Genomic DNA, 14,492 nt, shown 5'->3' on the forward strand with positions numbered 1-14,492 from the left:
TCCGGTATGCCTCTTACTGTAAGGTAAACAAATTTTCTGCGTTATTCCTAAGGTTTGGAATTGCTTGGACAAGTGTCGCCCACTTTGGGTAGATGTCATCTGCCAAGTAATACCCCATATTGTATTGACGATTGTTGATGTAGTAGTGAAGTTGAGGTGCTTTACCTTCCATCAAGTTATTGAAGAGGGGTGAACGCCCAAGAACTGTAATGTCATTTTGGGATCCAGAGACTCCAATTAAAGCATGTCAAATCCATGTGTCATATGAGGCAACAGTCTCTAACACAACAGTTGGCTTTCTCAACCTTCCGCTAAAGCCTTCTTGCCATCATGTAGGACAGGTCTTCCAATCCAAATGCATGCAGTCTAATGACCCTATCATGCCCGCAAACCCAGGGTCTTCAGTTTTGCGAAGAAGCCGATTCAAATCTTCTTGATTTGGCTCGCGGAGGTATTCGTCTTTGTAAACCTGAACAATTGTGTCATAGAATTGTTCAAGAGTATCAAGGCATGTAGACTCAGACATACCATGGGTTTCATTCATCGAAGCAGCTGGGGAGCCATAAGCCATCATTCGGAGTGCAACAGTAACCTTTTGATAAGGTGAGAAACCAGGGCGGCCTGCTATGTCCCGTTTCTGTTGAAAGTATGGATTGACCTGCTGGACATCACAAAGTAAATGCTCGAAGACATGACGCCTCATCCGGAAGCGACGTCTGAAATCCTCTTCTGTGTAGACCGAGTTGGGGTTGAAGTAATTGTTCATCAAATTGGCATGCGACATCACTCTGTTTCGTGGTTTGTAAGAGCAACCAGCAATAGAGCCACCCCATTGAGGTTGTTCTTCAGTTGGCTGACACACCATGGTCGCATCCATAACTGCTGCTATGTTTTGTTTGTTGCGCCTTACTTGAACTTCTTCATCAAACTCCTCATCTTCTCATCTCATTTGCGCCCATTTTGCTTCCAATTTTGAATTGGATGAGGACCCCCAGTTAGAATCCAAAGAGGATCCAAAGTTGAAATTCATTGCAAACTTGAATTGAAAAAGATTGAATTGAAAGAGATTGAATTGAAATAAATTGAATTCAAAGTTGTGTGAATTATAGCCCAATATCCACCCTATTTATAGCAAAAGAAAAGTTCAAATCCAACGGCTAGCTGATGTCACTTAGTCGTTGGATTTGAATATAAGTTGTAGTTTTTAAATAATAAATTATGTTTGGCCCTCGGTTGGAGATGGTTTTTTTGTGACAGGGCTAAAACGAGCCCTCTGGCCCTCGGTTGGAGACGGAGGCAAATATGACCCTGTATTGTTCATTAAAATATTAATATCTTCGAGGATCTTAGAGGGCTCGTTTTAGCCCTCGGTTGGAGATGACCTTAAGGTAACAGTTCATTGAGGTTTTTCATCAATCAGCAGTCAATTGCCACTGCTGCTAGCTGTAACCATGTTCATAAAAAATTATGAGAAATGCTAAGGGGAATTTTCACCACCTTACAATTTAACGATAATTTATTTATCAACATTATAAAGCATTGTACAAAAAATATGAGATTGCAGCGAGTTCACTTAACATTTCTCAAAATTGAAAAGTACAATTATAGAGAAAAATATTACAAAAAAAGGTTGAAAAGGCCCATGTCCTGAAAACTTGAAACGAGGCCATACGGATGAAGCTGCTCCACCACCATTCCAACTACCAATTGACCAAAAGGCCCAAAACAAGCAATTGTTGACTACCAAACTTTGGCCCATAACAATAATAGAATTATAAAAAAAAAGTTCTAATTGGGTTATTAATTTCATTAGTGATATGATAGTCGGACGATATCCCTTGTGATAAAAAAATTTAGGATTTAAACCTATGTGATGAAATCTATTAGGATTTAATCCTAAAATTAAAAATTTCATAACTCTTAGTTCATATTAACAAGTGCGCCACAAATAAAATGAGACTAAAACAAAACCCTTGGTTAATTGTTAACAGGTAAAGCTTATATGCAAGGCTAACTTATCTTTTTAGTCTCACATGTGAGTAATGTGCTAACAATTAACGAGAATTAAATAGATTTTCAATCTTGAATATAAATCCTAACATACTTCAAACCAAAAATTAAATCCTAATTTTTTTTTACCACATGAACTATATTCAGGCCACCCTATCACCATAAATATTATTAAACCAATTAAGGCTAATGAAAAACCAATCCATTCTTTATCAAAAAATAAAAAAAATCAAAACACAAACAAATACACTATAACCTATGTCCTTATAAAATATTTCGAGCACATAAAAATTCTCTTTATTTTTTTTTATAGAAAAATATCCTAGATTAGAGAATACAAAACTTAGACGCTCCCTTCAATATTCAGCTACGTATTAATACTACATATATGATTAACTTTAATCTTTACAACAGAACTAATTTAAGTTTAATTATCTTCCAATATTTGCAAAATTGGATTGATAATTATATCTATCAAAACCAAACTTAAATAAATGAATAGATGCAATAAATTAAAAAAATAAAAGCATCGCAAACTCACAAAACAATTTTGGATCATACACCACCGTTTCATTCAACTTCATTCCAATTACAAACAAACATTGGAAACTTAGTCCGTAATCACTTTACACATAACAAGAACACTAACAATTGCTTAACCATCTAAACAAAGCAAAAACAACTAATCGATACGTAATTAACCACTAAACCAAACCCATTAACCCATTTCTTGACAGCAAGACTTGAAGAACCCCGAAAAACCCTAGCCACCGAACCCGTAGAGGGTCCTGCCCTGCCTTTTGAGCGCGTAGACCACATCCATGGCCGTCACGGTCTTCCGGCGAGCGTGCTCGGTGTAGGTCACGGCGTCTCTGATGACGTTCTCCAAAAAGATCTTGAGCACTCCACGTGTCTCCTCGTAGATCAGACCGCTAATACGCTTCACGCCGCCCCTGCGAGCCAAACGGCGGATGGCCGGCTTTGTGATTCCCTGGATGTTGTCGCGGAGGACCTTACGGTGACGTTTTGCTCCTCCCTTTCCCAGACCCTTGCCTCCCTTACCACGCCCAGTCATTTTGTTTCAAGCTTGGAAAATCTGTGGAAAAAAAAAAGGAAAAATTAAGCTCGTTGGGGATGAATGAAACCCTAATTTCACAATTTCAATTAGCAATACAGTTTAGAATCATGAATTAAAGAAAAGTTTTGGAAGATCTGAGCGGGTGAAGCGATGAGAAAGTTTTGTATGTTCAAAATTACAGAAGAAAACTACAGATTTTGAGACTTCGATTCTGGTCGCACATTTTCTCGGCGACCAAACAGACATTACAGATTCGGGTAGGAAAAATTACAGAGTGAAATAGACCAAATACTGTGAATTGAAAATAATCCTAACAAATAACCGAATTAAACAACCCGATTTTGAGAACCAATCTTTAATTTGATTAAAGGGTTCACAATTAACAATAAGAAATCACATCGAAAAACATAATTTGATTCCAATAAAGTCAATCGAAATCCCAAAAATTTCAAAAATTGAAACAAAAAAAAAGTAAAAAGCTCTAAGAAAACGAAACGCCTGAGAAATTGAGACGAACACGAACCTGAATCGGAAACTGTTCGACGAACTCGTGCTCGATTGAACAAGAAGATATACCGAGAGAGATTGGTTTGAAAGGAAAGGATCTGACGCTGGTACTTATATAGGATGCCTGATGAAGGCTACTCGGGGGCAAGGGGACAATCCGTGGCTTAGATCGTTGAGATTCAGGGATCGGATGGCTGATGTTTTAAGTTGGAGTTCACTCGGATTGGTGACGTGGCAGCGTAAACGAGCGGGACTTTTATGTTGGTTTGGGAACGAAAATTTTTGCGCCTTATTTTTTTGTTATTTGCCGCTTTGCCCAAAACTTCATTTGGTTCAAAAGTCGTGCCATTTATGAATTACCGGGCAAATATTTCTCAATCTTTTTTACCCCGCTGTGCTCGGTTTTTTTTATACAAACACCACACGTATTATTTGGAGTGTGCAGTAATACCCACGATTTATGGTAAATATATCATTAACTACGGCTTATCGTCAGAGAAGAAAATATATCTCACTTCTTGTCTTCATGTGGTAATTTAGTCATTCAACGTTAATGGTCTTTGTCGAAATAGTGGAACGTTATGGTCGAGAACGTGCGAGGTGGTTAAAATAAGTTATTGGCGAGAGTCCAGATTTTTTGCACTCAAATACTCTTATGGTCCCTCTAAATATGCAACACGTGTCCATCCACTCATTAATCTTAACTTTGTTATTTTTTCTGTTATCCTTAAATTTCTGTTATCTACTAAATTTTTGAAAAAAGAGATTGCAAAAGGCATACAATGTCTGGACTCTACCAAATATCTTTCTGTCGCACGACTCTCCTTCTTCCTTGTTGTGGCTTCCAAAGTTCTATGTTTCCATGTCCAAGCATTGAAACATGGAGTCAAAAATTCATATGTATAGAGTAGAGCACGACCCTGGAGAAGGAGCAACTATAAGTAAATTTTTTTTCTTATTTTATTTGTGAACGAGACGTGTAAAGGGGTTGAGATAGATTAGTCAGTGGAGATGGTTGTTTGTTTTTTTACCATTGTTGTCATTTGCCCAGATTTTGGTCTTTAATTCCATTTCAATTATGGTCTCGGAAGCATCACAATTAATTATGGACAATCTTTCTTTTTACTTGCAGAATATAGACATCACAAAGAACTTTATGGAGTATCAAACTGAAGCACATCGTAAGCTGGATTTCGAAGGTGATATTTCCATGAATATTTTTGTTGAAGGCAAGTGCAGTGACAAAAAGTTAGAAGATATAACGGATGGTGAAAATATTGTTTTGATTCACTCCAAAATACAAAAAGAATTCATTCCAACAGTTGACTTGGAGTTTGAAACAGAAGTTCAAGCGTATAATTTTTACAAGACTTATGCATATCATGTTGGTTATCGGCATTAGAAGAAGTAATAAACATAGAAGGGAAGACAACACGTTCAAAGACAGTTTTTTTGTTTGCTATGCTCAAGGTTACCATGGACCTGATAAACGTGATGCTAATGTTCAACATCATCATCCTAAGACTAGATTTGGGTGCCAAGCAAGGTTGCAAATAAATTCTCTCATACCTGGTAAGTATCTTGTGGTTGACTTTGTTGCCGAGCATACACATGGGACAACAAGTCCGTTTAAGATTAGTAAGTGGGTGGACACATGTTGCATATTTAGAAGGGCCACAGGGGTATTTGGGTGCAGAAAATCTGGACTCTATTGACAATTCCGTTATTTTGGCTAAATTCAAATAGTTTTGAGTAATTGGTGTAAAAGTTTTCAACCGTACGTTCCACAACCACATCAATTCATACAATTAGTCCAATATTACGGGGTTGGCATGCTAGGTTAATTCCCTTGTCCAATATTACGGGGTTGGCATGCTAGGTTAATCTCTTCTTTATCAATCCATAATAATCAGGACTAGTTACTTATAGTACTCAGAATCGTTATATGACTATCATATACACTTCTTGAATGTCATTACAACACATCTGGTTTCAGGACGTTCATGCGTAAAACTATGTTGTGTGTATGTTTAAAGTTTAGTATCATCATCTCCATTCAGAGTTTAATTACTGTTGGTTGCATGTAAATCATCATTATCTCCATTCAGAGTTTAATTACTGTTTGTTGCATGTAAATCAATGTCCCATTATCTTACTTAGACATGAGATGATTGTTAATCACATACCAATCAGTAATGATGTCAATGGGGTCAACTCTTCAAGGGATTCTTTCCCCATCAACCAAGTTGTAGAGGTGCATTGTTCTTATCTCTTTTATTTCATCTTCTCTTTCCCCCTAATTTTGTTCATTTGCCTACCTGATCATGCTTTATCCCCCGTCTCTAGTGGTATTTCTTTTGGTCGATTTCCAGTTCTGTTTAGGTTACATGTTTATCTACGTGATCTTGTGTTGAGAATGAGTTCCACATTGATGGGAGTGGGACCTTGCATGGGTTTATAAGAAGTTGGGCTACTCCCCATATGACCAATTGGTTTTATGGTGGAACCTCAACTTCTTCATGGTATCAGAGCAGGTTGTCCCACGTGTGAAGCCAAATGGCCACGTGTGCTTCATGTCACCCCGTTGTGTTGTCCATGTGTTAGACTCGAAAATTCGCCACACTTGAGGGGGTGTGTTGAGAATGAGTCCTACATTGATGGGAGGAGGGACCTTGCATGGACTTATAAGAGGTTAGGCTACTCTCCATATTGCCAATTGGTTTTATGGTGGAACCTCAACTTTCTTCATCTTGTGATGAAAATCTTTTACTGAATACAATAATCATATAATGACATAGAGAACTTAGGCCTGGTAGCTGGAAAGGGAAAGGATTTCCTCTATCACTACGTGCATTTGCTCGTGTTCGTGTTGCACTTCTCCTGAAGGTGCGTTACACGTTACCTTACATCTGCAAACAGTTTTTTGATCGTTTGTGAATATTCAGAACTTAATAACCTTGCCAAGGAAGCTGCACAACATGATGGTCGATTGGCTCGATCGCCATCCTTTAACAAACAGCAGCAGAGAGATTGAAGAACATCATCTCTGATTTACATATGTGCATCATGACTACACATGTAGTGACTTGTTTTTGTGCTTCTTGAATGCATGCATGGTCATTGGGGTGCAGTTATCCCGTTGCTTGCGAAAGGCTTTCTATCCGGAGGCAAATGGCTCCGAATCTCCTCAATGGTGAACTTCTGGTGCTCAAATCTGCTTCTGCGTGGTTAAAATGCTACTGCACAACCTTGACCGCAACAGTGAACATACTGTCATATATGATGATATTGTTTATGCAAAACCACCAAGGACTCAAGAGAGGTAACATAATTGGGGGCTATTTACGTGATCAAATACGAGTACAAGTTACGAATTTATATGAAATTGTACACGAGAAATCGAGATTCTGGAAGAGTACTGGGAGCAAATAAGATTACGCTAACATGAACGAACAACCACTAGCAAACGGCGTTGTAATGCAGTAGCGGATAACAATCATGCTTATGCACTCTGGTGCGAATTCAAATCTCACTGATAACTAATCATTAATTCACTAAAACTATGTTTGCCATAAAAAAAGGAACAACCACCAAACTGTTTCCCTTTCTCTAATAACTAATCATTAATTTACTAAAACTATCGTTTGCCATATAAAAAGGAACAACCACCAAACTGTCTCTTACCCTTTTGGAGCGGGCATGTGGGATTTCAGTGTACAAGTGAAACAAGAAAACACATTTTTGCTGGTTGAATTTGGATTTTCAATGTGAATGCTTTCTCAAGGGAATGGTGTTATATTAGTAAATTAATAATTTTTCATATTATCATCCACATTTTATGATAGTTACCGTTTGATATTAATATCAAATATAAATGTAATTCGAGCTCGCTTTTTTAGTTTTTTATTTTTTTATATGTATTTACTTTGATATTTCCCTATGTATATGTATTTTATTGTTTTTAGACTAATGAAACTATGTACTTGATAAAAAAATTGTAATATCCATTTTGTTCAAGGAGGTCCTGAGTTGAACTATTATATTGAAAACAAAAAAAACGTAATGTTAGGAAGACTAAATTTAGAAACAAAATTTACAAACTAAATGATATGTCATCAGTAGGAACGAACACGTTTAACAACGCTTAAACCAATTATCAAATTTTATCTACAAATTTAGTTAACCTAACATTATCCTATAACTTTTATTTTTGACAAAAGATAGCGTTAGTATGTTAAATTATTAAATATTATGGGAGAATGATCGATGAGATCAAACATGCATTAAGGTGCATAGGCATTATTATTTTTCGCCAATCTAGTAATGCGACATCTACAAGAACATTGTAACATAGGGTTGATTACTCTTTGATTAAATTGTCTTCACCAACAGAAATGAGTTTCCCTTTACACATTATGTTTTTTATTTTCCAACAAAAAAATGTTTTGCTTTTGGAAATCTTTCTCAAAATTATAAAAAAGAAAAAAAAAATCTGATATTCCGCAAACTAATTTTTATTTTATTTTCGTTTTCCTATATAAAAAAAAAAAAATTAATTCCAGCGTGAGCGGTCATTATCATATCGGCACTCAACACGGCGAGGGTGGCTGAGTCAGCAGGGCGGGACTCGTAAATTAAATGAAATGCAGGGCTGTTTTATATACGCCTCCTTCTTTTTTACATTATCCTGCGCTATAAATACAAAGAGAGAACTTCTAGTCCCATCCTCTTGTCGAAACAAATCTAGGGTTGGATACTACTACTGCTACCCCTCGCCTTCTCCAGGTGCGCCTCTCTCTCTCTCTCTCTATCTCTCTACATCTATCTATATATATATGTGTGTGTGTGTGTGTATATATATACACGTATATATATTCCGTGCAATAATTTAGGGATTTGTATTTCCAACCAATCCCAACCTTTTGTTTTTCAAATTGCTTTTGCTTATTGGGCTACAAAACAACCAATTTCTGATATATTTGTACGTATAGTTTTTGAATTGGGCATGAAAATTTATTTGTGTAAGCTTGAATTTTGCGTATAGATTGTTTGTTTAGGTTAATTTGGTGTGTGGAGCTGAAACTTTTTTCCCCTTGCTGCGATTTATCTGTTTCCATTGACCTTTCGGTTTAGCGAAAATGATAAATGACAGTATTCATTTTATTACCTGTATCTGAATTCTTTTATGTACAAATCTCTGCAATTGCTAGCGATTTGGTATTTTTATTTCCGAGACAATTTTTTTTATTTAGATGTATTTTCATACTATGATCTTCAAGGTGCGAGTTAATGGGTATGGTTGCGCTAAACGATGACTCACATATTTCTTGCAGGTACAATGCCTCGTCATGATGACCGCCATGGTGGTTCACGGCTCTATGTTGGCCGCTTGTCATCGCGGACAAGATCACGTGAACTTGAAGACGTATTCAGCAGATATGGAAGGTATGAGGAATGATTGTTATGAGTCATGGGATTCCAAGTGCTTTTTGGGTGGTTAGGTAAAACATTGCATAGGAAAATATTAGACATTTATTGATTGTTCTGTTTGGTTCAAGCTAGATGCTTATTTGACTGAGTTTTTACAGTTCAATAGAACATACGTGTTTCTGTCGTTTCATTATTCTGTTCCTGTTTGCAATTCCATACCAGTGTTAACTTCATGTGCAAATCATAAGGCTCATTGGGACTTCTGATTGCTTTAGATAAGGGAGAATCATTGAGAAAATTAGTTCGTGCATATATACCCATTAGTGCAAATCCCATATTTGTGTTCCAATTTTCTGCTATGGGTTTATGGTCTTTTACTTTCTGTTCTGGATTACTGGTCATTGGGGGCTGTCCATATTTAAGTATAAGGTTTTTGGGAGACAATGAACCCTTTGCCAAGCCATTATTTGTGCTTGAAAGTGTACATTTCTTCTATGTTTGTGAAAACGCTTCACCCCTCCATGTGTCCTTTTGGCTTAACTTCAATGATCTTGTTGAAGGTTCCTTGGCTTTTGCCAAACCTGGAGGTCTTGGTGAGAGGTCCAATTGGTGGATTTGGCGAGTCTTTCTATAATTTATTGCGTTTTTTTATGGAAATGGCAACAATCTCAAAGTGGTGTTTAGTTCATCTGTGAGGGGCGAAGTCTCATCTCTTTGATGCTTGTATCATGATGGCCTTACTGTTTATGGAACCCGTTTACGCAGAGTACGTGATGTGGATATGAAGCGCGACTTTGCCTTTGTTGTATGTTATTCTGTACCTTGCTCTCTCTCTCTCTCTCTCTAACACTTCTAACACGCACAATCACAAGCATGTGATCTTGCATTATTTCATTGATTATTATGGTGTTAACCTTTGTCTTGTCAATTTTTTTCCCTTGCAAATTTTATCTTCTCTTTGTTCTTCATTCTGTAACTAACAACAGGAGTTTAGTGACCCCCGGGATGCTGATGATGCAAGATATAGCCTGAACGGTCGTGATGTTGATGGGAGCCGGATAATTGTGGAATTTGCCAGGGGGGTAAGTATTATGGGTTATATTGTTTAGAATCCTTCTCATATTTCAGCAATATATGTTATTAGTATGTTGTTAAGAACTGAACAATGTTCTGTTTGAATTTTTGTTGTCACTTGTCATATGGATTGCAGAGTTAACCTCTGTAATTGTTTCTTGATTACATCACTTGGGATGTATCACTTAACAAAGAGGGTGCAGGGTTCACCCCCTGTATAGTTGTTTCTGGATTAAGTCATTTTGTTGTAGACTTTTTATGTCTTGCCTGATATCTATGTATCTCTATCTGTCTCTCCCCCACCCCCCCTTCCCTCCCTTGTTTCCCATGTTTTAAGCTCTCTCATTTTATTGGTCAATTGTCATGAAAATTTTGCTCAATGTCTGGCTTGCATTCAGGCACCACGTGGTCCTGGTGGATCTCGAGAGTATCTTGGGAGAGGCCCTCCTCCGGGATCAGGGCGCTGTTTTAATTGTGGGCTGGATGGACACTGGGCTCGAGATTGCAAAGCTGGAGACTGGAAGAATAAGTGTTATCGTTGTGGGGAACGAGGCCACATTGAAAGAAATTGTCAGAATAGTCCGAAGAAAACAACTAAGTATGCACTCTCTCTCTGTCGATCTCCCTCTGTGTTTTGGCATTATACGGCTCTGCGTATTGACTTTGCAAATTATTTCTTGTGTAGGCATGGGCGTAGTCTCTCACGTTCACCAACTCCAAGGCGGGGTAGAAGTCGAAGCCGTAGCTACAGCAGGGATCATAGTTACAGGTTTGTCATCATCTTTTCTCTTACAAGTTCTGCCTGAGTCTCATTTCTTGCCTCTACCTAATCGATGAAATTCATTTTAAGAGTGATTCCTTTGCGGGGAGCAGTGAATTTCCAAGTATTCATGTTACTTTTGATCTAGAAATGTGGTTATACTTCTCGGTAGATATGTTGTTGGAACTCGATTATTCTTTTCTGATGTGCAGTCGTTCCCGATCACCCGTGAGGGGAGAAAGGAGTTTGGAGAGAAGATCAAGGAGTCCTCATGACAGCCTGAGCCCTAAGCGTCGCAGGGCTTCACCACCACCCTCCAAGGGGAGGAAGCGTGATAGAACTCCCGAAGGGAGAAGCCCACAAGAGCGGGGTAGCCTCTCCCCGCAGGATCGCAGATCTGACGACAGTAGGAGTCCCAGGGCAAAGAGCAGAAGCCCTCTAAATGATGTTGAAGGGGACAGCAATGGAGATAGGAAGCATAGAAGCCCTGTTGAAGAAAACAGCCGCAGCCGCAGCCCAAGCCCTGTCCGTAGGAGTGACAGGAGCCCTGTTGAAGATGATGGAGACATCCCCGGTTCCCCGAGAGGCAGTGAATCACCAGCTTAAATGCACTGTTCTCCAAGGACATGCGGATTTTACATGAAAACTGTATCGCGACAATTTCTTTGCTTTAAATGGGTTTTGTTTATTGTTCTCTAGCTCCGAATTTTGAACTTCTCTTTTTTTTTCGGATTATGGATTTCTGTGGGCAATATATAAATTATGTTTGGGATCCACCAATTTTTAAGTTCTGACGCCAGTAGTTGATTATACGATCCGATTAGTGTATAGTTAACAGCATATAATATATTTCTGGGTCTGCCAATGCATAAGGATTTGAGGCTTGTTTAGGATTTGGCAGAAAAATTTGAAAGGTTTTTTACCGAAGCACTTGCCAAGTACTTTTTCTGGAAGCGCTTAAGTGTTTTTTCAAGAAGCATTAAGTTTATGTGTTTTTAGCAAGGGAATTGTTACTGGCACTTTAAATATCTTATTTTGCATTTAAAACTTTTTATAATTAAGAGAAAAATACATATGTGAGGAGTGTAGATTGAAATTTTTGGAATACTAATAACAATTTCTTTTAATAAAAGCATTGTTAGCTAAAAAGAAAAAATAAACAGAGAATTGAAAAAAGTAAAAGTCAGGCAAGTGGCCTTTACCAAATTGGTCATTTACTACAACAGTAGAAAGATGTTAAGTCTTTGTATTACAATGTTAGTTTAAATTTTGTTGATGTCTAATCTAACCAAATTTATCGTTTAACAAAAAAAAAAAAAAAAATTGTAATAAATCAGAAGTAGGCCTCACAAGTACTCCAATAAGCAACTCCACATATTACTAGCAAACACATAGGTCATGACTTTTTGATGGAAGTGACTCAAGCTCTGTGACTACTTGCATGGAAGGCCTTTCTTCTCCTTTTAACCTCATACATCTTTTTGTTAGATCAATCACTTTCTCCAACTTTTCTGTCTCTCCCTCTTAGTATATTTCAAAAGCAATCAATCCGTCCCATTGGCCGAGTCCTCTCCTTCCCTCCAAAGCAAGAAACATGCTTTTCGGGCAGGAATTTCGCTGGGAAGGGTCCCTGGCTCGAGCACACAGCTCCTCGAGGAGTTGACTGTCGGGCTGCAAGAAGATGACAGAATTAGTTTTGAAGGGTGTCTTTGTCGGGCCTTAGATGTAGGCCGTGAGTCTCGCAATCAAAACTAACTAAGTGCTGAGGCGTGCCACTGTCATCTCTGTATGGCAGATGTAGAATGAGTGTATTTAAGCTGATTACTTGCGTCCTAAGTTATTATGACTTCTCATCATCAAAGGATTGTCATGGATGTGTTAAGTCCACATTAAGTTCTTTTCTATGCCTTGAGATCAAGGATTTTTGTTTATCTTGTATGCTTTTAAAGGGGAGGGGTTCATATTTGATCAAGGCATCCTTTTCATTTACTTTTACGATAGTAAAAGTGCTAAGTGAACCAGATATGAGAGTTAATTGAACTTAGGATCATCCGGAGATCGAAAGGACTTGCATATATACGGAGGGATACATTATAACACCAGATCTATTAATGGAAAGGCAAAAACAAAGAGAGTCGGGCAAGATTTCACCTTGTCGGGTAAGGTTAAAGCATCTTGCAATCTCTTTTCTTTGCAGTTACAAAGGGTTGAGTAATAAAGAGGGATGAGGGGTAAACGATTTTGCACAAGAGAATCGATACTACAACATTTGGTGAAGGTAGCAAAGCTTTTACATAGACAAAAGATGTCTTTCTATGGGAACTCTATAGCTGAAAGGGTGCAAAATCTGGACAAAGCATAGCTTTCTGAGTATTTGCTTGACTGAGAGACAAGTTGTATGTTTGTTTGTTTGATTGGTTAAGTGTTCTTGTCTCTGGGCCTTTCTCCTTTTATAGACGAATTAACCTAACCGTGCTGTTTCTGTTCTTGGCCGAAAGTAACTAAAGGGTAATGAATTATCAGCATTTTTACATGTTAAGCCATCCAAAAGTAATTTTGGGCAAGAAGTAGGTGGGTTTCCATCGGTTGTCACTTCTCTTATAAGCACCTAGTCTTTGCATTTAATGGGGCCGTCATTTTGTCTTGAGATGGATGACCTAGGCTTGACTCTAGGCTTCGGGCAGACCTTCTTTATTGAGCTCATTTGGGCTTCCTTCCCTTTGAAGTCCAAAGTTTAAATATTAACCCAAACACATGCCCGGGAGGCCACTAAAAGAATATGGCACTTCGTTCGTGAGTAGCTCCAGGAGGACAACTCCAAAGCTATAGACGTTGCTCTTTCTGTTAGCTTCCTTGTTTCAAGATATTCAGGGTCCATGAATCCAGTTTTACATCGCACTAGCGTATATATTTGATCGGGATCTTCGTGAAGCAATCTAGTAGTTTCATAGTTTGACAATTTTGCCGTGTAATTCTCATCTAGCAAATGTTCATTGTCTTGACATCTTGGTGTACAATTGGCATGACATAATGGCAGTGTAAGTATGCTGGTGCTTCTGCAATTTCTGCTGCTACTTTAACCGTAACTTAAACGAAAGTGGTGGCCTTCCGGACCTCTGTAACAACGATCTTTGAATGTGATCATAAAGAGTGCCGTTGTGGATGAACTCGTAAACTAGTAGCGGCGTTTTTCCCTCCACACAACCACCCAATAGCCTCACCACATTTTTGTGGTTCATCTGAGAAAGAAGAGCTATCTTATTACTAAGAGCTTGAAAACTCTTGTACTTACCACCCATATTGTACTCCTTTATGCAAATCATTGTATTATCTCCTAATCTTCCTTTGTCAACTGTTCCATACGGTCCTTTACCAATGATTCCATCTGCACCGTAGTCGTTCATGGCCTTCTCAAGTTCCTTGGCGGTAAAGATTTTGGTAGTGAAATGACTCCTATTTTCATTCTTACTTCACCGCTATAATACCCCCTTGAAGGCTTGATGGGATCAAATGTGGGATCAAATGTGATACAATGTGACTAACTTTAAAGACTAGTTTCCTCATTGTTTTTGTCAGGCTGCTGCGCTGTCTGACCCGAAGAATAGGTCATTCTACTGCAGTCGCTTCATTGTA

General features: G+C 38.2%; 4 protein-coding genes across 5 annotated transcripts; 1 reads left to right on the top strand and 3 right to left on the bottom strand.

Annotated features, from left to right (window-relative positions):
• Nucleotides 1-328: 328 nt before the first annotated feature.
• On the bottom strand, nt 329-784 carry LOC125468772. Its single transcript, XM_048565229.1, has one exon. The coding sequence runs from the start codon at nt 782-784 to the stop codon at nt 329-331; it is 456 nt and encodes a 151-aa protein (XP_048421186.1).
• Nucleotides 785-2,558: 1,774 nt separating this feature from the next.
• LOC103928593 (histone H4) lies at nt 2,559-3,764 on the bottom strand. Its single transcript, XM_009337664.3, has 2 exons — nt 3,612-3,764; nt 2,559-3,106 (listed from the first exon to the last, which is right to left on the bottom strand). The coding sequence occupies exon 2, from the start codon at nt 3,083-3,085 to the stop codon at nt 2,774-2,776; it is 312 nt and encodes a 103-aa protein (XP_009335939.1). The 5' UTR covers nt 3,086-3,106; nt 3,612-3,764; the 3' UTR covers nt 2,559-2,773.
• A 4,524-nt stretch (nt 3,765-8,288) lies between these two features.
• Nucleotides 8,289-11,635, top strand: LOC103928594 (serine/arginine-rich splicing factor RS2Z32). 2 transcript variants are annotated; one of them, XM_009337665.2, is made up of 7 exons: nt 8,289-8,380; nt 8,929-9,040; nt 9,791-9,830; nt 10,012-10,107; nt 10,498-10,697; nt 10,785-10,868; nt 11,072-11,635. In XM_009337665.2, exons 2-7 carry the CDS (start codon nt 8,934-8,936, stop codon nt 11,463-11,465), a joined length of 921 nt encoding a protein of 306 aa, XP_009335940.2. In that variant the 5' UTR covers nt 8,289-8,380; nt 8,929-8,933; the 3' UTR covers nt 11,466-11,635. The 2 variants fall into 2 exon arrangements, with proteins under 2 accessions (XP_009335940.2, XP_009335941.2); XM_009337666.2 differs by having other exon boundaries at nt 8,350-8,380; nt 9,586-9,830.
• Nucleotides 11,636-13,930: 2,295 nt separating this feature from the next.
• Nucleotides 13,931-14,263, bottom strand: LOC125468773 (putative wall-associated receptor kinase-like 16). Its single transcript, XM_048565230.1, has one exon. The coding sequence runs from the start codon at nt 14,261-14,263 to the stop codon at nt 13,931-13,933; it is 333 nt and encodes a 110-aa protein (XP_048421187.1).
• Nucleotides 14,264-14,492: the final 229 nt, after the last annotated feature.

The sequence above is a fragment of a genome, unplaced genomic scaffold (genome assembly GCF_019419815.1).
Source record: "Pyrus x bretschneideri cultivar Hongxiangsu unplaced genomic scaffold, Pyrus_bretschneideri_v1 Contig4, whole genome shotgun sequence".
Classification (NCBI taxonomy): domain Eukaryota; kingdom Viridiplantae; phylum Streptophyta; class Magnoliopsida; order Rosales; family Rosaceae; genus Pyrus; species Pyrus x bretschneideri.

Coding starts and splice junctions, on each gene's coding strand:
- LOC103928594 (XM_009337665.2), top strand. CDS start 8,934: ATGCCTCGTCATGATGACCGCCATGGTGGTTCACGGCTCTATGTTGGC. Junction 10,698..10,784: donor AGTCCGAAGAAAACAACTAA/GTATGCACTCTC, acceptor TTTCTTGTGTAG/GCATGGGCGTAGTCTCTCAC. Junction 10,869..11,071: donor AGCAGGGATCATAGTTACAG/GTTTGTCATCAT, acceptor TCTGATGTGCAG/TCGTTCCCGATCACCCGTGA.
- LOC125468772 (XM_048565229.1), bottom strand. CDS start 784: ATGTCGCATGCCAATTTGATGAACAATTACTTCAACCCCAACTCGGTC.
- LOC125468773 (XM_048565230.1), bottom strand. CDS start 14,263: ATGAACGACTACGGTGCAGATGGAATCATTGGTAAAGGACCGTATGGA.
- LOC103928593 (XM_009337664.3), bottom strand. CDS start 3,085: ATGACTGGGCGTGGTAAGGGAGGCAAGGGTCTGGGAAAGGGAGGAGCA.